At 47.0% G+C, this 25191-nt stretch overlaps 1 protein-coding gene across 2 annotated transcripts; it reads right to left on the bottom strand.

Moving 5' to 3' along the window:
• Window positions 1-4282: 4282 nt before the first annotated feature.
• TUBA8 (tubulin alpha 8) lies at window positions 4283-21933 on the bottom strand. Of its 2 annotated transcripts, none has more exons than XM_037514642.2 (5): window positions 21809-21933; window positions 11828-12050; window positions 10248-10396; window positions 8337-9017; window positions 4283-4932 (listed from the first exon to the last, which is right to left on the bottom strand). In XM_037514642.2, exons 1-5 carry the CDS (start codon window positions 21809-21811, stop codon window positions 4639-4641), a joined length of 1350 nt encoding a protein of 449 aa, XP_037370539.1. In that variant the 5' UTR covers window positions 21812-21933; the 3' UTR covers window positions 4283-4638. The 2 variants fall into 2 exon arrangements, with proteins under 2 accessions (XP_037370539.1, XP_037370538.1); XM_037514641.2 differs by lacking the exon at window positions 21809-21933 and adding an exon at window positions 13339-13444 and having other exon boundaries at window positions 4607-4932.
• Between the last annotated feature and the right edge of the window lie 3258 nt (window positions 21934-25191).

The raw sequence follows: 25191 nt of genomic DNA, 5'->3' as shown, positions 1-25191 counted from the left end.
AAAAGTACACAATTATTAGAACCATCATTTATACTCCTCACTCATTATTAACATCTTGGCACAATTGCTTGTCACTTTTCTTTCACACACACACACTCTCTCTCTCTCTCTCACTTGTATGAACATCACTTTTTTTTTTTAACTTCGTGACAGAATTGATCAGAATTCTGCAGTCCTAAATCAATGTATGGCCTACGATCAGAGATATTACTTAACCCCAGTGCAATTACTATCAAATTCAGGACATTTAATATGGAAACAATTTTCTAATACTCAGTATTTAAAAATCTCTAATAGTCAATATTCAAGCTTTGCTAATTATCCTAATAATGTCCTTTATATCAACCTTTTCCCCCACCACACATACAGAATTCAAGTCATAATCTCATTCATTGAGATTTTGTGATAATTAAATGTTGGCAGGGATGTAGGGAAACTGAATCACATACATATTGCTGGTAGAAATGTAATGTGGTATTGTTACCCTGGAAAAAAATTTGGCAATTTCCTGAGAGCCTAGAAATAATCCTTGTCTAAATGGACAGTTATTTTATGACAAAGGAACCAAGAGTATAAACTGGAGAAATCAAAGTCTCTTCAACAAATAGTGTTGGGAAAACTCAAAATCTCTCTGCATTAGTTCTTAAAACTGCATATCACAGTTGTAAGAACTAATGCAAAGAGATTTGCATCATCCGGCTTTGGAATTCTTGTCTGGGAAAGTTTGGGACAATAATTTATTAAGCTAAATTAAAACATTAGGTCAATATTATTGAACTGTCAATAATTTATTAAGTCAAATAGTTTATTTGTTCAAGCCAGCACCTGCTGATAGGCCCTGCCCTCCTTTTTTTTTTTTTTTTAAAGATTTATAGATTTATGCATACAAGAACTGGGGTACAGGCCAGAGATGCAGTGGGTGAGAGGATTCACCAGGGACAGAGTGGGGAGTAGAAAAGGCAGATCTACTGATACACACTGCTGAGGGGAACAGCGGGAGAGACGGAGAGGTGGAACTCATGTTGCAGTGGCTGCGGATTGCTTCATAGTGCTGCGTCTTAACCCCTTGCGCCACCAGGGAGGCCACCTGACCTCCCTTTCTTAGAGGATGTACTAAAAAGGGCTTACCACAATGACTCCCTTCTCTGTCCCTATGAAATGTGTCTGTATCTCCTACAACTCAAGACCCTGAGTCATTCCTTGCCTGGTAACCATCAGGGAGGCTCAGACCTCTGGACTCCCATTCTTTGTGGGAACATAGAATTCCCACTTGTGTAATTAACAGTTAGTAGATTCATGGCCTAGTCACATACACACTGACCAACCCTTTGTAAATTTCTGCTTGAGCTTCACCTCATTCCCCCTGCCTACAAATTCTCCCTTGGAAATACCCAGCCACCTCTGTGCCAATCAAAATAGAGCTCAATTCTTTCTCTTACTGTCAGTAGTTACTGAATAAAATCTGTTTGCTTGGCTTTAATTAATATCTGGCTTTGTTTATCTTTGATCCCCAACAACATTCACCCAATGATTTTAGGATCCACGAATGACCTATCCTGCTCCATCTATATTTGTTAATTAGTGTTCTACTAAAAAGAACATTTCCTTCTCCTAACCCCTTGGTTTTTTGTTTCTTTGTGTCAGTATGAGCTCAGCATTCTTTTTCATTCAATGTGGACTGTCATCACTCCAGTTGACTCTCATAAGGATGAGTTAAGAACATTGTTTCAACCTGGTTTCTATGTCCTGTGATATTTCCTCCTCATTTTTTGAGAATTTCATGATTTCCTCATCACTGTCTGGCACAAGATGTGTCAGGTTCATTCCCGAAATCAGCCAGTTCTCTAACAAGTCATGATTTCCTATAGATGGCACTGGTATTGAAAAAAACAAGAGATTTGTACTGAGCACTAGAGATTCTGATTGCTCCTGGGCTCATTGCTTCAGTTCTTTTCAAAAGAAGAGCTAGCGGGTAGAATTTTTATTTTTTTAAATAACATGAATTCAAACTGAAGTCTCTTAATTCCCTTCCAATTTTGCAATATTATTCAATGTTACAGGGTTATTCCTTGCTCTGTTCCATTCCATAATTGTAGGTCCCTTCTTTCACTGGGAGAACCCTTGCTGCCATTAACATCAATTTATTTGTTTGCTCCACCTGATAACACACAGTAATTTCAGAAGAGCTACAGCCACACCTACCAACAGCAAATATATAAAGTTCAAGATTTATTTGCCATTCTTTTTATCTTTACACAGAGATACAGTATTGTTTCCAATACTGTGAATTAGACTTTTTCTTCTCTTGCTTGTGTCCCTGGAATAAACCCCACTTGGTCATGGTGTATGAACCTTTTAATGCGTGGCTGGATTTGATTTGCGAAGATTTTGTTTAGAATTTTTCCATCTATGTTCATCAAGGAGATTGGTCTGTACTTTCCTTTTTTTCATCTGGTTTTGGTATTAAGGTAATGTTGGCCTCATAAAATGTGCCTGGAAGAGGGAATACTTTCCCTCTTCATATTCTGGAAGAGATTAAAAGGGCATGCAGTGGCTCATCTTTGAAGGTTTGGTAGAATGCACTAGTGAATCTGTCTGGTTCTTTGTTTTTTTTAGGATACTTTTTTTAGGATACTTTGTTTTTTTTAGGGAATCACCCACTTTCCTATTCATCCTCTTTCTGGCAACCCTTATCCCAGTTCTGGAATTCACTACCTGCATTTCATGAACAAAGCCAAGAAGCTTCTTTTCTCCTGTCTACCCCGCACTGAACAGGGTAGAGGAACCCAACCCCGTGACTGGACAGAGACCAGCCAAATGAAGAAAAATGGGAGAAACGGGGGTGAAAGTCATCCCAGGCCCTTTTATCTTTCTCTCTCACACCCTTCTTTCCTCACCCCGCTTAGACTTTACTTCTGTGACTTTGTTTTAACCAAATTCACAAATTTCTGGAGGAAAGGAATGTGCCATAAGTGATTTACCCGGCCCTGGCTTTGGCCAAGGGATGTGTTTTCTCTCCCTAACTAGGTCATAGTTATATACTCAGGAAGTCCTTTGAGGCTTATCTGAAATCCACCGGCAGGTCTCTAATTTCCATCGAGAGGATATTTGTCCTTTCCTGATAGGGCTGGCAGCTCCTCACCCTTAATCTGACACAGCTAAGTTGGTTCAACGGTGATTACAGAGAAGGGAGGTCACAAAGGTCAGGAGATCTGGGCCATTCATTTTAGTACTATGATCTCCTTCATGGGAGAGCAAGAACGTGTGGGGTCTCTGCCAACAATCCTCTAGACGTAATTAGCATCACTTCTTACCTAGTCTTTTCTTGGAATATTTTATTCCATTTTTCTCAAGGTGTCCAAGGAATCTTCCAAGGGATAGAAACATTTAGGGAAAGTCCGCAGCAAGATGCACATTTAATGCACATGGACCCACAATGGGCCCAACCTTGCCTATCTTGCCAATAGAGTGAGAAACACAGACTTCTGATTTTTTTTTTTTTAAATCCTGCGAGAGTTGCCCATTTCAGGGAAGAAATCTATTAACTCATCCTCTCATTTGTAAATGATGTAGACTTTTGTTTCTCCCCGTCTGTCATTTTATCCCTCATTCAGTAGCTAGAACCTGCTAGAACCACAGGTACCAGGGGATGGATACAGTACGGGGTGGACAGGAGAACGGGATTAGTGGTCCCTACTGTCTGAGCTCCAACTCTTCCTCTTGCTCCCACAAAACTCCCTAGGCCTCAGTTTCTTCATCTGAAAATTTGCAGAATGTCCATTCTGAGCTTGTTGGAAGGAGTAGCGATAAGGTATGTGTGTGTGTTTATAGAGAGAAAGGGTAGCCGATATCCTAATAAAACCTTCCAAAGGCTTGTTTCACTTAGAAAAAGCCTCCTGACTCTGGCCTGTCAGGCGGAACAGGCTGTGGCCCTGCGAGGCTCCGGCCTCTCTGTCTCTCACCGTCCTCCAGGCACGAGTGTCCTCCTTTCTGTCCTTCAGACACTCTGAGCTTGTCCCCACTTCTGTGTTGGCCCCTCTCCTAACACCACGACCCCAGAACGTCACGTGTCAGCACTTTCCTGTCGGGTCTCCCCAAGGGCATCTCTGACCCCTGCAGTAAAGGAGGGGCTGCCAGGCCCTTCCTCCCGTCACCGATGTTATTTTACTTCACGTCACTTGGCATCACCTGAAGTGATCAAGTTCATGTTTGTGTATTCACAAGGGCAGGGGAGAGTCTGACTGGTTCTCTCGCTCCCACTCTCAGCACAGTGCGACTCCCCGAAGCCCAGATCTTTCCCTGCCCTGTGTATTTTACCATTCCCCGGCCGCAGACTATGTTTTCAGGTGGACACAGCCTCATCTGGAATTGAAAACCCTGATGATGCCTCCTCCCACATGTAACTCGGCTTCCCCCCCAATCCAGAGACCACGACTCTCATTTTCTTTAGTGACACAAAACTGCTCTTCCCCAAGGGAGGGTCTCCCAGAGCTGAGCCCCCAGTTCTGACCCAGTCACCCATGGGTGCTGGCGTAGGATACCCTCCCTCCTGTCAGCCCAGGGTTACTCTTGGGTGTGAAATGTGCTTGCAATGGAGCAGCGGAAATAAAGAGACACAGCCAAGGGGATCGTGTATATTTAAAATTCCTCCCCTTCGTTTTCTTCTTCAAATGAGTCAGTCCCCACTTCTTCATAATCCTTCTCCAGGGCAGCCAGGTCCTCTCTGGCCTCAGAAAATTCTCCTTCCTCCATGCCCTCACCCACGTACCAGTGAACAAAGGCCCGCTTGGCATACATCAGGTCAAATTTGTGGTCCAGGCGGGCCCAGGCCTCGGCGATGGCCGTGGTGTTGCTGAGCATGCACACAGCCCGCTGCACTTTGGCCAGGTCTCCGCCAGGGACCACAGTGGGAGGCTGGTAGTTGATGCCAACCTGAGGAACAGAGAAATGGAGCAATAAGAGATGATGGAAGGCAGATAACCGCCTGGGTGACATAGCATGAAGGCAAGACATGGTCGTGGGTGCAGGGACAGGATCGCAGGACTGAATGTGGAAAGAGGGTATATCGGGAGGTGGGAGAGCAGGCAGGTAGACAGAGGTGAGTATTGAAGAGAAAAGTGGGCTGGATACTGGCAAATTCAAGAGGAAGGCCTGGGATACCTAAGAACTGGAAGAGAAAAGGGGAACTGGGCAGATAATTAGAAATATTACTGGGGACAAATAAGGGTAATGAATACAACTATCAAAGGGGAATTATGTAATACATGTTTATCTCTGAAGGGGAAGTCAACTCACTTTCTAGACTTGAAGTTTTTATAAAGTGTATTCTTTGCTGGGTGGCAGCCTGTAGTTCCTCTTTTGTTCCTGAATTTAGGGAACTTTCTCTGCCAAAGGTGACATGCTGCTTGAAAGTTCATGGGATTATCCCAGAGCATTAAATTAAAAGGTCCAGGACCTCCCTGGTGGCACAGTGGGTTGAGCACAGTGCTGTGAAGCTGTCTGCAGCCTCTGCAGCGCTGGTTCGATTGCCGGCCGGACAGGGAGATTCCCACATGGCGCGGCAGACCTCTCCTGTCATGCCTGCTGCTCCCCTCAGCAGTGCTTTTGTTCTGTCTGCCTGTTCTGCTCCCCACTCTGTCTCTGGTGAATCCTCTCACCCTCCCGCGCCTCTGGCCTGTACCTTGGTTCTTGTATAAATAAAAATAAATCTTTAAAAAAAAAAAGGTCCAAAGGTCAGAGGGATAAGTGTTAGTACTACATCAAACTCAAAAACTTTGCGTGGTAAATATACCATCATTAAAACAAAAAGAGCTCCAGGAGAGTGTGAAAAAACATTTGCACATCTTATGTCCAACATGGGACTCTTATAAAAATCTAGAAAGAACTCATATAACTTAACAACGAGAAAACAAATATCCCAGCCAAAAAATGGGCAGAAGACCCTAAATAGACACTACTCCAAAGAAGACATACAGTTGCCCAACAGGGGTGATTGTAAAAAATGTTATCACTTATTCTCAGGGAAATACAAACCAAAATCACAATGAGATACCATCTCAATCCTGTGAGAATGGCCTGCTTCAAAAAGATCCTAAACAGCAAATATTGGCAAGGGTATGGAGAAAAAGGAACACTACAGTGTGGGTAGGAATGCAGCCTGATCCAGAGCCTGTGGGAAACAGCATGAAGATTACTCCAAATATTAAAAATGGATCTACCATAGGGCCCAGAAATTATACTCCTCAGTACCTACGTGAAGAATGTGAAATCACTAATTCAGAGGGACACATGCACCCCCAATGGAAACAACCTACGTGTCCAACCACAGAGCAGTGTCTGAAGAGGGTGTGGCATATGTGCACAATGAATACTACTTGGGGATTAAAAAAAAACAAACTCTTGCCGTGTGCGGCAATGTGGAAGGAATTAAAGGGAACTATGCGAAGTGAAGTAAGTCCGAAGGAGAAAGACAAATCGTCCAGTAGGATGATTTCACTCATCTATGGACTATAAAGAAACAAATGAACAGATAATACTTAACCAAAACAAACCCTAGCGTTAGGACTGCAGACCTGAGGCTGCCAGAGGGAGAGGGTGGGAAACAAAGTGGGCCAGGGGTTGTGGAGGCCGGGGGGAGGCGTGATGGACTATGTGGGGGATTATTGGGGTTTTGGTGGTGGGCGTGGTGGGTGTAACATATATCTGAAGCAAGGACACTTGTATCCCTAAATTTTATACAGTGCTGTCACCTCCATAAAAGATGATACAATTTTTTAAATAAATAAAGGAGGTGAGAATAAATAAGGTGCCTAGAGTCACCGCTCCTCTTTTGAACAGATCTTGCCTTGACCTGAGTCAAGTGGGGACAGATATCCTTGGGAAGGATGCAAGAGGATGACCCCCCACCCCCACCCCCCGGCCATAGCATGTGCCTTTCTGAGAGGCAGCCAAAGAGGCTGGCGCTGTTTTATCTTTCTGGACTAGCCCCAGAGTGTCAGCTTAAAATAAGAGGCAAAATGAGGAGGCAACTCCTGTTCTGTCAATTTTCTAATCACCCTCACCTCTTTTTTTTTTCTACTTTTTTATTACTCATTTTCCTGCTAGCTTCTTGTTGTTTTTTCCATTTTTAAAGCTCTTGCCTATTTTCACAAGAATGACCAGAACTGCCACATAAAAATAGGCATAGTCCAAAACAAAGATGATCTATGTAGCACGGAGCCGAGCAGTGAGGCAGAATGCGAGCCTCCCTTACTCAGCAGAACAGCTGGGTCAAAGCATCGTATGCAAATAAGTCAGCCAAGAGGTTGGCAGGTATATGGTGCCTTATTTTTGTAAGTTCCACCAGGGAAAAGAGATGTTCTGTATCTCTAGCACCTGCTACAACCATTCCTGGGGCTCAGTATACCTCTGAATTATTAAAGGCGTAACTGGGGGTGGGGGTACTGATCAGTGTAAATGGTGGTAGATGTTTTGATGGAGGGGTCTTTAATCAGACCACAGGAGCACAGCGCGAGGTGGTCAAGCAGTTCCATGTGCAGGGCCGGCTGCGTGCCTTGCCAGTGCACATGGAAAGGGCTAGGGTTAAGGTGTGGCTTCTAACATTCAACATTCATTAGCCCTGGGATCCAGGCTACTGTCTATCTCCCCAGAATTTAGCATTTTCCAGACTATGGGCAGCTGATCTTTAACAGGCCACTTGGCTTCTTTAGCTTCTGCTCATTCCTGGTTAATGGAAAACGTCAGAGATTCATCGTATAAGTAGCCCACAATCATATAACCACCATAAAATGTTTATCCTAACTCTAAATTGATTAAATCTTACAGGGAGGATATTTAATCTTTCAAAATAAACTGGGAGAAAGGCACATCCTTCTTTAGAGGAGGGAATTATACATCCCTGGCAGTTGAACATATGTGGTTAACTCCATTTTCTGAACTGTTGTGAGATCACAGCCACTTTCACCCACTCATTCCACTTGCCCACAGCTGGTTCTTTCCAGCATCATCCTCTCCTCTCTATAAAAGAGATCTTTGCTGCAGGACCTTTGAGATATTTTTAGATCTTATAGTAGGAGTGACAGAAGAAATGAATGGTCCTCCTTCCTATCTTTCAATGTTCTTATGCAATAGAGTTTCTCCTCACCTAAAGCAAATGAATGAATGAAATTAATGATACATTTGGTTTAAGCCTCTCTTCCCATATATTCTTATAAAACATGAAGTTCCCATGGAATTATCACCCAAGGACCTTGGAGTTTACATCTCAATCTCCCCCATTTTTGATAATCTACCTCTCCCTCTCCAGTCTACCTCTTCTTGAAGTCATCAGCTCTCACCTTAAAGCCTGTGGGGCACCAGTCTACAAACTGGATGGTCCTCTTGGTCTTGATGGCAGCAATTGCAACATTCACATCCTTGGGTACCACGTCCCCCCGGTACAACATGCAGCAGGCCATGTACTTGCCATGTCTTGGGTCACACTTCACCATCTGGCTGTTGGGCTCAAAGCAGGAGCTGGTTATCTCAGCCACAGAGAGTTGTTCATGGTAGGCTTTCTCTGCAGAGATGATAGGGGCATAGGTGACCAGTGGGAAGTGGATGCGGGGATAGGGCACCAGGTTGGTCTGGAACTCGGTGAGGTCCACGTTGAGAGCCCCATCAAAGCGCAGAGAGGCAGTGATGGAGGACACGATCTGGCTGATGAGGCGGTTGAGGTTGGTGTAGGTGGGGCGTTCGATGTCCAGGTTCCTGCGGCAGATGTCATAGATGGCTTCGTTGTCTACCATGAAGGCACAATCGGAGTGCTCCAGGGTGGTGTGGGTGGTCAGGATGGAGTTGTAGGGCTCGACCACTGCAGTGGACACCTGGGGAGCTGGGTAGATAGCAAACTCTAGTTTGGACTTCTTGCCGTAATCCAGGGAGAGGCGCTCCATCAGCAGAGAAGTGAAGCCAGAGCCAGTGCCTCCCCCGAAGCTGTGGAAGATCAGGAAGCCCTGCAGGCCAGAGCAAGCATCTGTCTGGGGGCAGTAGCACAAAAGAAACCATGAAGACAAAGGCAGGCAACCCACAAATTTTCATGTGAGTAAAATCAAACAGCCTGGGAGGAGTAAGGAAGTGCAAGAATTTCAGTGATCTTGGGAAGACTAAAAACAAGGGGGTGGCAAACTGCACCTGGACAGTACATGAAAATTCTAGCCCAGTGACTTGGTTGAACCAGGAAGGAGTTTCAGAACCAAGTGGGTTAGTGACTCTGCCCATTGAGAGCTCCAGTTCCTTGCCTATGTCCCCTGCCCTTGTCATTTGATTTCTTCCCCCCAGACCCCAATTTTGCATTTCTATGATGCCTTTATAATGAATTCAAACAATTAACTACTGGAGAAATTTTTTAATGAAAAAAATGTGTCATTTGATTTCATGGGAACTGCTACCCATCTCAGCCCAATATTACCCCTTATCAGAACGAAAGCAATTCATAGAACCACAGAATCTCCCCACTGGGTATAAGCTATGATCATTCTGTCCAGTGGTTTTGAGCAGAAGAAGTGAACATATACAGACACGTGGCATCCTTAGCTCCAAAGTCAAGATCAAGTCCAACCTGAGCCATTGCACAGATGAGGAAACAAGGGCTCACATAAATAAAGCGACTCGCCCTACAACTTGGAGCTCTGACATCAAGTCCACCTGGCTCAGATGCTAACTCCGCCACTTCTAGCTATGGGACTTGGTCTGTTCTTGAACCATCCTGTCCTTCAATTTCTTCATCTGTCAACTCCAGGGAAGAGACCTCCTTCCTATCAGTCTTTTGATAGGAATGTGCTGAACTGACATTTGTAAAGGCGCTTGTAAGAACAGAATGCATCAACAGTCTCTTCCTCTTCCACGTTAAATGCTTTGTTAACCTCTGCTTCCTTATGCAACAGGGTGGTCCCCAAGAAAGGGGGAGGTTCGGGGTGCTCCTGTCCCTGCCCTGTATATTTATACTGCGGTACACTGAGCCTTCCTTACACCGCAGTTTCCCCAGACACCACCACAGAGTATCCAGTAAGCAGTAATCAGCTTTCAGCCTGTAGGGTCGTCCATGCTGTCCAGGCAGAGGCAGGGGCACCCTTCCTGTGAATGCTTCTGACCCCACATAGCCAGAAATTCCCGAATCTTAGGGTCTACCCCGAGCCAGCAGCCCTGTGTCTCTACAGCGCGCCCACGTTAACCTGACGTGCAGGCCTCTTGCCCCCGTGAACACTCACCAGCTTCCGTATGCGGTCCAGCACCAGGTCGATGCTCTCTTTACCCACTGTGTAGTGGCCCCGGGCGTAGTTGTTGGCTGCATCCTCCTTGCCCGTGATCAGCTGCTCCGGATGGAACAGCTGGCGGTAGGTTCCTGCCCGAACCTCATCTACCGGGAAAAGAGCCGTCAGGTCTTACTACCCAGCTTCCACCTGGCTTCCTACTGCTTCCCTCCCCGTGAGAACAACTGTGTGAGAACAACACCCCACATTTCCCCCTCCCTACCTGTCAAGCCCCCTCCATACCTGTCAAGCTCCTCTGAGTGTTTATAGACAGACAACCCTGTCACAAGCCCTGCAAAAAGCTAAGAGAATTTCCAGGCAACAGGGACTAGCAAAGCCAAGTCTGTGACTCTGGAAGGAACAAGGAGAAGCCAGTTGCTCTGCTGGCTGGAACTTAAAAAAAAAAACAAACCCTTAGTTACAAGGCTCACCAAACCCCCAAAACACCGTCTCTCCTTCCTTCTGCCTTGCCCTCGTTGAGGACCGCCTTTTGTTTTTCCTTTCATGCTGCAAGGGTACTCGAAATTTTAACCCAATTTCCCTAGCATTAAAATGTTCTAGGAACACAGAGAAAAGTTTGTTTCAGGATGATCTACCCACTTTCTAGACTCCCAGCAATTGTTCAACTCTAACCTCCACCACCAAGTGGTAGTGATAAATTCCAGGCACTAGAGGGCTCTTCAGATGACTTGGAAACAAAGCTGTGCTCCAGGTTCTAGAGCAGCAGGAGGCTTAGGGAGACTGTCAGGGGGCTCCAGCTCGGCTCCGCACACCTCCAGGGACACACAGGGGACACACCGCAGACCAGGGTGCTTGGGGCCCGACTCCATCCCTCCTCTTCAGGTCCGTCTGCTTCTCCCAGGGAAACAGCCTTTCACAGTGGTCTGAGGGCACTTTTGGTATTTGTACAAAGTATCCAAGGAATGGAGTACCGTGGCCTAGCACCCCTAGGAATTAGGCGCTACAGGCATTTACCCAGATGCCTCTATGGAATGTGTCCGTTCTTTGCTTGCTGGGCTAGCCTAGAAGCCCAGGAAACCCTAATGCTGGGCTGTGGGTGGATCCAGGGGTCAGAGCAGGGGAGTGGCACTGACAGGCATGTGGGAAAAGGGAATGACAAATCCTGCCCTGGCACAAGTCAGGGTGCTTGTTCTCCACAATCCAGAGGAGGTTCATTCTAGAACCCCAGGACCTCTGACCGGAAGATAATATGGCTGCTCTGTGTAAGATACTGCAAGTTTAGACCAGACCCGGAGTTATTATAGACTCAGAAACCTATACTTTGGGAAACTATTTGGGAGTCTCTGATTTCTCAAATTCTTTGCATTTTTCACTCTTAGTATCTAGCAGACGATCTTGACCATTTCTGTCTGTCTCAGTTGGCTTACAGGTTTTAAGTAGAAGGTGTTTGATTCTGCATAGTTTAGGGCTATGTGGGAAGCAGAAATTCCTGTCGCCTGTTGTGTCCCCCATACTAGAGAGCTTGAGCCACCTGGTGTGGAAGGGCTCTCGCAGACGACCCCGCCGTCCCTGCTCACCTACGACAGTGGGCTCCAGATCTACCATCACCGCCCGGGGCACATGCTTCCCGTTGCCCGTCTCGCTGAAAAAGGTGGTGAACGAGTCATCATCGTTGATCCTGTTGGCCTGGGCACCAAAGGTGCCATCCGCCTGGATGCCGTGCTCCAGGCAGAAGAGCTCCCAGCAGGCATTGCCGATCTGCACTCCTGCTTGACCCACGTGGACGGAGATGCATTCCCGCTGCGGGGACGGGCAGAGAGGTCAGCGTGGCCCCGGCCCTAGAGCCCTCACATCCGAGGGCTTGTCCCTCCCGCGGCGTTCAACATGCAGGCTATTGTCTATCCCTCCAGCCGTGCCCCCCTCAAACCTCGGGCAGGGGTGAGGGGATGGGACTAGGGGTTGGAGGTTCCAGAATCTGGGCACCTTTGTATTTGCACCAAGATTTGGCTTCAAAGAACCAGTTTTATGTTTTGCTCTAACGGTTACTTTTGAGGGCAAATCCTCTGTGCCAAGAAAAGGGGGGGAGGGCAATGATACAGGGGGGAATTCCAGACCAGGAGACTCCTGCTCTGATGAAGGAGCTCACAAGAAGAACCTGTGATAACACAGAAACTCTTCCTAATTCAGGGGCACACCCAGGGGAGCATTCACATTCACGTCTCTGCCCTGCCTTCCTAGACCACACACATGCACACACACACACACAATTCCAGAACATCACCGAGTAGATAAACACTATGGCAGGAATACACTTTGAAATACACTTTGAAATTCAACAGATCAGTTGAATGTTACTGATCTGTTACAAAGGCAGGAAAGGAGCAGTGCAGCAAAGGAGGGGCCGGAGGGTATGAGTTAGGTTCTTCTGAGAAGTTGGGAAAGTTCTTTGCATACCATAACCTTCTCCCTTACCTACGTCAGGCCAAGTGTTAAATAAAGCTGCCCTTTATCTCTGTGTGACTCTGGTGTGAAGCCACAGTTATCTGATTGGTCCTGATATGACAGCTTAGGATGGGGAGCGCGGGTGTGTGTGTGCGTGTGTGTCTATGTGTGGAAATTATCATGGAGTTTTACTAGGAGGATGACTCACCCCCACCACAGCCCACCTATGAGAAGCAGGGGTGGTGCAAAGTAGCTGTTCGGGTGCACCTGCCAGAGCCCAGCAGGGAAGAATTTGCCTGCCCTCTGGGTTTCTATTCTTATCCAGGACCTGACCTGTCCTTTTCCAGCTCTGGGTAACCTAAGTCAGAGCAGAGTCTCCAGAGAGTGTGGCTGGGCGTGGAAACACTTCAAGTTCACAATGGAGTAGGGCGTGCTGGGGACTGGAAGATTCTCAGGGCATGGAAGCAGGGCTGCTGCCCTAAGTAACTCGCAGGTGAGATGTCAAGACCAACCATTCCCTGTTTCGGTTTTAGAACGAGCACCCAATCTCCCCATCTCTGTGCCCTGGCTTTTGGGAAGGTCAGAGCGTAGGTGGACGGTTAGAGCAGCCGGTGTGTGACACGCCCTTGTCAGGACTACAACCCACGTCATCTCCAAGAGTCTGGTGGCCAGGATAAGGCTTCATGCGTGAGTCGCCCACATCCTGGGGTTTGAGTCATAGCTTCTCAATGGACTTCTGTGCTGTGCGCTGTTGGCTTAATGGACCAACTTCCTTCAGCTGGAAATAATAAGCTATTGTGATTGTTGTTGTCCTCATCATTATCATTTTCAATATGAAACTACCTCATAGCTTTATTTTCCACCTGGAAGCTTTATTCTCCACTTAGAAAGTTAGAAGCCTCAGGAAGCTAATCCGTTCACCTTTACTTTGGGGTCTATTTTGCCTTCACCTTAGGACTCAAGTTCAGACCTAGGAAAGCAACGTCCTATCTAGCAAGCCCCCCACGACAATTGGATCACTGGTGGACTGCATCTCCACACCCAGCACGCCGCGTGACTTGCAGGCAGCTGTGGTGTCTGAAGCTGATAAGGTACTGGAAACTCCTTCTAGGTAACAATGTGACCCTCACCCTTCTGAGTCTTGCGCCCCCTCATCACCACACCCAACCACTTGCTGGGCCTATCTGAGGGGCTGCTTGGTCTCCCGTCAGTCCTCTCTTCTGGAATGTTCTGGGCATTTTTGGCAAGGAGGTAGGGATGCTTTAGGAAAAACAAAGGCCATAGGAAGAAGAGTAAAGGCTCTTGGGGACTTGAAAACCACCAGTTTTGTGGTGAGAGCAATGCTTTGGGCCTCTTTCCATACTCCTTTTAATCTCATGCCAGCCTTCACAACCTGCTCTCCCCAACCCCTACACGCTAGCGGTGAGCGAATTGACAAAAGAAATGGAGACATAAAGTAGATTCTGAAGTAACTGTTTGGTTCATAGATGCTCCCAAAAGCCCACGATGGCTATATTAATCAAGATAAAAGGAAGTTCTCTCAACACCAGCCCCACTAGTGGATGTTTCTAGGTCTGGGGCAAGGAATATACTATCTTATAGCACCTGAAAGCACAGAAGCTGACAGATTGGCACAATAGCAAAAGATCCTCGAAATCTCCTTGAAGAGGATCCTACTGCCAGAGGGACCATCTGAGCATCAAAAAGAATAACACTAGATTGGTATAGGGTGTATATGGAAAAATCCACAAGTTCTTAGTGAATAATATTAAGAGAAAAGGCCCAGGAAGAAGAAAAAAAAAAACCAGCCTTATTTTTCCTTATCCAAAGGGCCTTATGGATGAAAGAAAATTCTTTTTTAACAAAAGAATGTCTGCTTTATCAATGTAGAATGAGTGATCTATTGAGAAATGCTGTCAAATGAAGTTTCTAAACATGATTGATTATGACAAGGATGCCTAACATTATAAAGTGAAAGGTTGATAGAGGACTGGATGTTCACACAGTGCCAAAAAATCAGTGCCTCACTGTCAGAAGAGGTAAAGATAACCACAATGATTACCAGCCCACCTCTAGGCTCAAGGTTAACACTAACAGTGAGAAAAATCAGACACTGGAAACCACCTGATGTGGTGCACTGTGTCATGCACAACACCCCCCAGGAGGAATTCTTGTCAAAAATATTCAGCCTTGGGGCCCTCCCTGGAGGCCTAGGGGTTGATCCCGGTCAGGGAACTAACCCACAAATGGTGCAGCAGACCTCTCCTGTCTCGCCCACTGCTCTCCTCAGCAGTGTATTTCAGTTGATCCACCTGTTCTGCTCCCCGCTCTGTCTTTGGTGAGTCCTCTCACGCCCACACCTGTGGCCTACATCCCAGTTCTTCTATGCAAAAAAAAAAAAAAAAAAAAAATTGCAGCCATAATCTAATACTCCCTTAGATTTAGTCTACACTTTACAGAAAATACAGGGGTCAGAAAGAAAAGTTTGGGACATCATGGAAAAAAAACAACAAAATAAATGGGATATTCTACAGACCAATCATTTTAATTCATGAAAAATAAAGTTGATGGGAGGAACTGTTTCATGTCAAAAGAAACTTCAGAAACATAACATCCATATGTAGTATATGGACTTTGAATTCTGGTTTGAACAAATCAAAATATTTGGGCGACAAATAGAAAAAAATGATTAGTATGTCAAGCATGATGTTGAAATTGGAGTTAAGTCTGAAAATGTCATGTTGTAAGGTCACTTGTGAAGCATTTAGGGTAAAGATCATGATGTCATTTCCTTTAAACTACTTCAACAAACACAGCAGGTAAAGTAAACATGGCAGGAAAATAGTAATTTCTGTTTAATCGAGAAGAGAGAGGAAAGTTTGAATTTTTTATACTAAAATAAAAAAATACTGAAAGAAATACAGGAGAGGGGGAGCAAGTCTCCACTCACCATAATTCCCTTATCCTGAAGGGCCCAGGATCTTCCTGTTCCATTTGACTTAGTCATTGTTTCAACTGACATTTACTAAGAGTCCAATTTGTGAGCGTGAACAAGAATTTTGAAGTTACATAAAGAAATCACAAGTGACATTACAAGTTACATGAACCCCCAGGGGACCCTAAGATCCATGCACATCCTCAGCAACCCTGGGGGACACAGGGAACAAGAATCAGTGCAAAGCTCCTCCGTGGGCCTCTCCAGGCTGCCCTTCTCCAGCCACTCTGTGATCACCCCCCGGCCCTCACCCCCAGCCTCCTGCCTGGGAACTCAACATAGACAAGCACTGAGCGATCTGATGCTGATGACCTGGGAGGACAGTCCTCACACCCAAGAAGGGCCTGCATTTATCCATCATAACCAGGGACATTATGTTGGCTCAGACTGTTTAGCATATTGGAGTAGGACTGGCCTCTTGGACCATTGAATAGAATTCACTTCCCTCATGATTTTACAGATGAAAATGCTGAGGTTCGGAAAGTTCCAGAGGCACATTCGAGATGTCACAGCTCTGGAGCAGAATAGGCTGCACCAGAACCCAGGTCTTGTGAAGCCAACCTCAACCTTTCCTTTGCATGACGCAGCCTGCTCCCCTGCACTCTGAACTTGCACGGCCTGAATGTGCCCACACCTACGTCAACAAAGGCCTAGTTTATAGAGCAAAACCCAAACAGAAAAAAGTTCCAGTAAGAAACTGAGGATGACTCAGTGTGGTGGCCTCCTTGAAAATGGATTATTTATCTCTGGCAGCACGAGGATTATTTATCTCGAGGCTGGTATAGCCGGGAAGATGGTGATCAGAGAGAAAGCTGACGCAGCAGACAATATTTATACATTTGCTCTGCGCTCTATTTCAGAGTCCCTTCTCTGGCCAGTGAGCGCTCATGCTCCCCTCTCACAGTTTTATTTTTAATCTGGGTTTATGGAGCTCAGACCAATTCTATGCTCCTGGGCCCTATGAGGTAAGGGGTCCCCTGTGTGCTGCTGGAGCCTCTGCCCAGGAGCCCAGTGGGTGAATATGAGGGAGATGGATGGACCTCACAGAGGTCTATCCCTTTCCTTTAGAAGAGTATGGCAGCCCCTCCACAAGCCTAGTGTTGGCGTAAATGCAACAGTTACCTGCTCTGTTCGTTCCCACAAGCATCTGTTGTGCTATTACGTGCAGCCAGGCATTGACAAGTGCCGGGCTGGCTCTTACTCACCCTCCCTGTGTCCCCAAGTTACTTCCTGCATGAAGCCTGGAAGACCAACAGCCATCAAGGGGCCCCCACTCTGTGCTCCCACAGTCCCCTTCTGCTCTACCATTGCATTCACCACACCACGTTATAGTTGTTTGTGCGGTTTTCTGGTTTTTGCACTGGAGAGTGTAAGTTCTCTAGGCCAGGAGCCCTGCTTTATTCACTGAACCCCCAGCCTCAAGCACAGAGCTTGAAAGTAGCAGGTGCTTGAAAGTAGCAAGATGGTTAGAATGAAAATTCTGTGCTGGAGGGTGGGAGGGCTCACCTTTGTTTGACCTGGGAAGCAATAAGAATTCAAAGGAGAAAAACTACTTCTGGTGTGGTTCCTGGTAGGGGGTAATATTTATGGAGACTTGGGACAACTTAGTCATGCCAACCTGATCTCAGGGCATTTGGGGTGGATTTAGGAGTAGTGCGAACAAGAGGCAGGGAAATTTAGTCTCACAAACTTCTCGGTGTGTCTCAGGCGTGGGCTCATGAAGGACAGGGCAGAAGAGACATCTGTGCCACCTACGACCCTCCTGGGAGGGGAGCCTACATGCTGCAGAACATCAAAAAAAAAAAAGTTTCTAGAACTTTACAGCTTTCTTGTAATTCCACTGCAAGCAATCTTCCTTGTGTCAACCTTAGATTATTTCTGTTTTAATATTAGTTATTTCCTTTTGCTTTGCTCTCAGAGGGCTAAGATCAACTAATCATGATCCTCTTGAAGGAAGCTTTGTAACTTTCAAAATCCTTTTGAAGCATCACAAAACAGTAAAATTGGCATATTGCCTAGGAAGGGAAGTGACACAGGTCCGAGTGTCTGTCCCAAGAAAATCTGAGACCAGTCCCTAGTCCACATACCCCAGTCCTGTGTGGTCACCGGTGTGGTCAAATGCCACGCAATTGCTTTCAGGAAGCAGATTATTACACCAAATTATGTCTAGTTGTCAGGGTGGGATAATAAATGCCATATATTTTAGAATCTAGGTCAGAGATGACAAGTATAAAGTAGATCCACAGTAACAGAGGGATAATTAAAGTAAGAACAAACGTGATTCATGATTGCTGGAGTTATCTTTGCTCAGAACCCTTCAATTACACCACAGCTGGAATCGCTGGGAACAAAGATTAGATAGCATGCTAGAAACAGCGAGAACAAAGAGATGACCTAAATTAACATCCTTGAGTGAAGGCGGCTTGAGAGAGGGGCTCGGATAGTAGGTGCTGCAGTTCTGCAGCTAAAGGAATGTCCAAGACCGGCTTCAGGAATGACGGGGTGTTTTTTAAGTAGACTCCCAGCTTCAGAGACCCTATGATTTCAAAAGGCCCTTGAGCCTTGGCTGCGACTGTGGGCCAGAACGAGAGAGTTGAGCTTTTAACCCTATCGCACAGTGCCCACTCTTTCCCGTTCTTTCCACAGCTCATCATCTGGGAGAAAGTCTAACAGGAAGACACCAGCAGGGGAAATGTCAACCACAAAAGTCACAGACAGTATCATCAGTCCCTTGGTATCGTCAGTCCCTTGGTGGCCAAAAGGAAAAGAGCAGTTGGTACGTTTCCACCCCCAACAGCTCTGCATCCTCTCACCCACCCCCCGTCAGTGGCCCTGCATTCACCAGTTACTTCCTCCTCAAAATTTATTTTTAACATTTCATCTGCCTTTCAAGGTCAACAGGAGTCCCCGAAGAAAGGTCCCTCAGCAACAACATTCACCCTCCAGCTCTGTATGCGCCTGAGCTGAGTCTGAAAGCTTCCTAAAGCACAGCAGCCCCTCCACAAGCCTCGTGTTGGTGTAAACACAAAAGTTACCTGCTCTCTTCATGCCCACAACACATATCTGTTGGGCTGCTGTGTATAGCAAGGCATTGACAAGTTCCTTTGGTTTACCCAGGACCTTTGCCCCAGCTGCTGCCTGGGGGAGTTGTGTACATCGGGGTTCAGAGAAAGGTACCCGGTGGCTCTGGGGTACCTGCACTGAGAGATGAGGGGGGTGCAGCCGAGACTTGCAACCCCTTAGGAACACCAAGCAGTCCTCTGAGGTCAGAACGCAAGTACGAACCTTCAGGGCTCAGCCAGGCCACTCACGCAGGGGCAGTGCCCAAGGATCACAGACAGAGGAGCAGTGTCCGTACGCCTCCCCCCCCCCACAGTCCCCTCCATCTGCCCATTTCTGTGGGGAGATGGCCTCTGCGCTGCCATTTGATGCCTAGTCCCTTGCACTCTCAGCTGGGGCTCCCCAGTTCAGAAAGAATGCAGGCAGGAGGTTGTGTTGCTGGGGCTCTCACTTCCCCCAAACCACATATGTTTTCCTGTGCCCTGCTGTCATGGGCACAGGCTTGGCTTGGGGGTACCTGACCAGGATTGTCACCTAGAAGGTATCATAGTCTCAGGTCCCAGGAGAACTGCTTACTAGAGGGACAGTGGGAACAGATGAGAATGTTCGGTTACAAAATCAGCTCTAATTTCTTACCCAGAACCAACAGAAATGTTAAGTCTAATTCTCCTTAACACAGGGGTGGCAGCACCCTCCAAACCCAGAGTTGGGGGTGGGAGCTTAGAGGGATGGCTGCCTGAAACTGAACCTTCTGGAGAAAGTAAAGTCCTTTCTGCAGGTGTGGGATTCTTTGTTTATAGACGTGTCATCCTAGTCTTTCAGGAATAAGTCAAGGGATTAAAAAAAAAAAAAAAGAGGTTCTGTGAGAGGGAAATGTTCAGTAAAAAAATGTTCCCCATCAGCAGTGCTGTCCAGGCAGCATGTAAATGTTCTAAGTAGAACCTACTTGACAAATTCAGCACTTCACAGCAAATGAAAGATGGTTTCTTTTTAAAATACTCAACCACAGGTGTTCGCTACCCATTCAGATTCTTTAGCACATTTACCATAAGAGTTTAGTGTCTAATTTATTCATAAGTTTTTTCAGAAACTTGCATTTGAGTGCACATGGGGGTTCGGGGGGCAGGGGAAGGAGGAAGGAAGGGGGAGACTAGAAATGGCCCCCTAGCTCCACCCTGAGAGTTGCCCTGGCTCAAGGCAAAGTTAAAACATGCAAGAGAGAGCACTTTGAAAATTATAAAGCACTAGCCACATGCTAGATAATATAAATATTAAACACCAAATCTTGATTCACCTCAAAATAATGGGGAGAGAGATAAAAGGGAATAGAGAGATCATTGTTGAAACTGGATGGTGTAGAGAGGGGCTCACTATACCATTCTCTCTCCTTTTGTGTATGTTTGAAATTCTGTTTATCAAAACATTTAAAATATTTTTTTTAGTTATCAGAAATTTATTTTTTCAAACAAAAATTATGCTCTGGATATTTATTCAAAGTTACTAATACTTAATACTTGATTTTAATAATGTGCTCATTAAAATTATTGGCTACAGTCAAACATTTTTACTTCTATATGTCAACTTACTAAATGAATTTTAAGCTCTTTTACAAGTGAAATGCCTTAATTTTTTTAACTTTATGGTTTTACATCATTTTTCATTTTGCACAATGTAGGCATTTTCATCTTGGTTATAGTCCCCCTACAATTCCCACCCCCCTTGCAAAACATTTAAAATATTAAAGCAAGGTGGAGGCTTGAATTTTCTCTATAACGCATCTTTGTTCTGTAGATGAGAAAAGCTATTTCAGAGAGGTTAAGTGACTTCCTTGCTGTAACACAGCTAGATGCAGAAATTAGCACCAACATTCTGAACCCCCAGTTCTGGGCTCCTTCTATGGTTCCATAGCAGGGAGACCTCAGGCAGGAGTGGGTTCCTCTGGTCACTGTCCCTACTAGCTCCCAAATTCTTCCAGTGTCTGCGAGCTTGCACGGGGCAGGGAGCCTGCTGGACAGCCCTGGGGGGAGGGCAGAGCTGGGGCCAGAGCCCGAAGGCCCTGGGCACTCTCCAAGGCCAGGGAGGCGGGGCCTGCTCTGTCACTGACACCTGGAGCTAGAGTGGCCAGAGAGCTTGACCTTGGCCTTTGAGACGTGCTCATTGTCCCTTCCCCCACCCAATCTTTCCAACCTACCTCCCAGTGACCTGAAATACCAGGACCGGGTCAGATAAATGTCTGGGCTCGCAGGCTTTCAGGGAAGTGAATTGAATGCATATTTTCCCCACCTGGCGATTTGGAGGGGTGCAGAGGGTGGAAGAGGACCTTGTTTTGAAGGTGTCTCCCCAGCATGTAAGACAAGGAGTTGGGGAACTTGTTCCCTCCCTCCTGAGCCCACTAAGCCAGGGTGAAAAACAAGGACCGTGAGTCCCGGGCCTTCTGCGAGGCACTGCTGTGCGCCAAGTCCTTCTGGCTTTGGGGGGAACACGGGGAGTGAGCGCGGGTGCCAGGTCGGGGGAAGCCTCCGGCGCTCGAGTTACAAGCGCCCCAACCCCTAGCAGGCGGCCAGGCAGGGGAAGGAGAGAGCCCAGCCCCAGGAGCACTGGGACTCTGCACGCCCCTGTCTCAGTCTGGGGCTGTGTCACATTTATTTGGGTCTGGGGGCCCGCCGGCCCTCACCCCCCAGCTACCCTAGCACAGCCCGTGCATCCGGAACACGGGGCGGCCCCTTTCCCCCCACTCGGGCGTCCCTGGGAATGTCACCCCCTCGGCACCGAGCGCCCGTGTCCCTCCCCGCACCTGCTCCTGCGAATCTCCCTCAGGTCCTGTGAGGGGCGACCCACCCCGGCCCCACTTTTCCTCTGTAATAAAGGGCACCCGCACGAGATGTGCTCACCGGACAGTTCCCTCCTCGACCCTGGACCCGCACCCCCCTCCCCGCGCCCCCAGGCCCTCCCCACCCTGGGGCTCCCAGCTCTGCCATCGCGACCCTTAAGTCCCGGCAAAGACGCGCCTGCCCTGCACCCCTGACCCCCGAACCCAGCCCCGCGATCCCCAGAGGCTCACCATCCTGGCTGCTCTCCTCACCGGCTCGCCTCGCAGCCGGGCCTGCCCACCCCAACTGCTCCAGATACAGCCGCCTCCGCTGTTGTGACACTCTGCGCGGGAGGGGGCCGGGGACAGACATGCTGGGCCGGCAGCTGCCCTGCCGCATCACAGTGCCCGGGAGGGGAGGGCCCGGCGGGTCACAATCGCTCCTCCCCGCCCCCCCGCGGCTCAAATCCCGGCCGCCAGGGCCCCTCCCCGCCTCGGTCCAGCCTGCGCGTTTTGGGCACCGCGCGGGGTACCTGCGCGCAAAGCGCACCCCTGCGCTGCGAAATCGCTCCTTGCAATTCTGGCTATTTAGGAAAATGTAAAAAGGAATGCCGTGTACCCCCAAACTTTCCTTCTCTGCCTAACACGAGCTGCCGCGGGAAGGTCGGGCTCAGGCAGGAGGCCGTGCAGCTGATGGCTGTCACCCTCAAGCCAGGAGGTGCAGGAGGCTGGGGGTGGGTGCAGGGCGCCCCCGGAATGGCAGCTCCAAGCTCAGCTCACAGCTTTCTATCAGCGTGTGCTCAAGCGAGCCGTGGAGCTTCTGCAGGAAGCCTATTTCTACCTCTGTCAAGGCCTACCTGGTCACTGGAGAGTTAAATGAGATAATACATGCAACATGGCTGGAACACTGCAGGTGCTCCGTACCTGAGCTCAATACCTTTGCACAATGTGTGCATTTTCATCTGGGTTATAGTCCCCGTACAATTCCCACCCGCCTTGTTTTGATCCTACTGCCTTTCCCTCCACCCCCAGTGTGTCTCTGGTTTATAGTTGCTTGTTGATTTTGATTTTTGCTTTATTATAATTAGTCTTTTTCCTGGTCCCTTATTTAGGTTTTCTAAATTCCTGCTATGAGTGAGGCCATCCAGTATTTTTTCTTTTTCTTTCTGGCTTATTTCGCTGAGCATGATCCCTTCCAGCTCCATCCATGCAGAAACATTAATTCAAAAGGGCACCTGCACCCCTATGTTTCTAGCAGCACTATTTACAATAGATAAGCTATGGAAACAACCCAAATGCCCAGAAATAGATGATGGGACCAGTTGCCACCACCCCTTCAGTGCACGTCATCCCTCCATCATCATTTTCCAGTCTCTAGATCCATCTATCATCCCTATGTTTAAGCCCAGAACGCACAGAATGATACGACTGTTCTGCTGCCTCCTCGCCACGTAATGAGCCCTCCTCTTGGTGATGGTGACCAGCAGGGGCGTCCCCTGCTGGTCCTGTAGGGGGGACTGGGTGGGGGAACAGGACCTGGCCTTGGTTGGTGCCCCTCTCTTCACACTTGAGATTTAGGTCGCATTATTAAACTTCCCTCCCCCCCCAGGTTGGTGGGGAGCTGGCTAGTAACTGTTTGAGTCTGCAAAATTCCCCACCAGAGGCCAATCCCTGCTTCTCCTCTCATTTTCCTGGGGAACCTGACCACCAGCACCAAGTCACTCCAGGCAAATCTCTGGTTTTCCAGGAGACACTACCACATAGAACTGCTTTGACCAGACTCATGGCTCTCCAGGTTTCCAAGTGCTGGTCCAGATTTGCCTTCCCTGCCTAAGAGGAGCCGATCCCTGGCCTGTGGAGAATGAGAAAGTTTTATTCTTTATGAATGTAGCGATGTGGCCTCTGACCTCCAACTGTTTATGCTGAGTTTCCAGAGGACAGAACACAGGTCTGAACCATCTGCGTCAGTGTGAGTACCAAGCACGATGCTTTACCACTGACGCATGGATGCAGAAACTAGTAAATTATGGGTTGAGTCTTTCTGTATGTTGTAGCATAAGAATATTTAGAAGCATGATGAAGCTGCCCAGGACATGGGATATGCTCAGTAAAGGTAACGACTATTATTCATTACGTATTTATTTCTCTTCCAAACTCCCTTAGCATATTCTATAGTACCTTAATTCCATTATATTCATCATTTCCTACTTTGGATTCACACATTTTTACGAAATCACAGCACCTTGATGGCAAGGCTTGTGGTATTCCTCCTGGTGCCCGCCCCATCAAAACTGGCTCATCTGGTGCATCAAATACGCTCAGTGAACATTGTTAAAATAAATTGATTTTTTAAAACTCCATTTCCGAACCAGCAAATACACTATGAGCCGATTCCTAATGTCCCAGGATAAGATGATAGTGATGCTAATGGTGACTATGATGTCATTTAATTGCTTTCATTATGATGCCCTTTGAACATCCTCTTTCCCCTAGGGGAGTGAGATGGAGGGAACCATGACTATCCCATAAATGCTGACTATCCCATCTTTTGGTTCTGAGGCAATAAAAAGAAGAGCAGCTGGATTGTGTCCCCCCAAAAAATATGTTAAAGCCCTAAGTCCCAATGTGACAGTATTTGGAGACATTAAGGCAGGTAATTATGGTTAATGAAGTCATAAGAGCGGGTCCCTATCCAATGGGACTGATACCCCTATAAGAAGAGAGAGACCCCAGCAAATTGCATGAGTTTATCACACTGAAACATTAATTCAAATGGGCACCTGCACCCTAGAATTTGCTATGGTGGTAGAATTTTGCTATGGTGGTCAGAGACAGTGGTCTTAGACAGACAGAGACAGTGGTCTTAGAATCTTTGGAGTGAAAATACCTACTTCATCTTGGTTTTTAAGTCCTGTGTTTTAAAATTATTTTCCTTGCAGTAACCCTGTTCTCTTAGTGAAATTCCCTCATACAACCTTCATCCCATGCCTTTCTCCCTGAGTAGAAGTTTGAAACAAGGAAGGACATGTTTTTAAAGTCCCTGTGGTGATTAAGTCTATGTGTTAATTTGACTGGGTCATGGAGCACCCAGCCATTCAGTCATATATTATTCTGAGTGTGTCCGTGAGCATGGGATGCGATAACATTGGAGTCAGTAGACTGAGTAAAATAATTGCCCTCCCCAGCAGTGGGTGGACTTCGCCTAATCAGATCAAGATTTGAATAGAACAAAAAAGGTCGAGTAAGAAGAACTCTTGCCTGCTTGAATTGGGACATGAACCTTCTGCTGCCCTTGGACTGGAACATACACCATCAGCTCTCCCGGGTCTCCAACTTGCCAACCACAAAAATCTTGGGACTTCTCCATCTTTATAACCAATTAGGCCAATTCTTTATAATTGATTAATTATATGCATATATTTATCATATATAACCATTCAATGTATAATTATGTACAACTTAATTCATGATAATATATCTAATTAATATGGCTCCTATTTCTCTGGAGAACTCTGGCTAATCCAGTGTCCTTTTTGCTGGTAGAGAGACTAAATTCAAACCCAGGCTATTTATAAGAAGGCAATTTCCTACAAGTGTGATTTAGACCTTGAGCTGAAGAAACTAGTCCACCTTTT

This window comes from Talpa occidentalis, unplaced genomic scaffold (assembly GCF_014898055.3).
Source record: "Talpa occidentalis isolate TD23 unplaced genomic scaffold, MPIMG_talOcc4v2.1 talOcc4.16, whole genome shotgun sequence".
NCBI classification, from domain to species: Eukaryota; Metazoa; Chordata; class Mammalia; order Eulipotyphla; family Talpidae; genus Talpa; species Talpa occidentalis.
The sequence above is the reverse complement of the archived record's forward strand: the minus strand, read 5'-3'. Positions and strand labels throughout refer to the sequence as shown.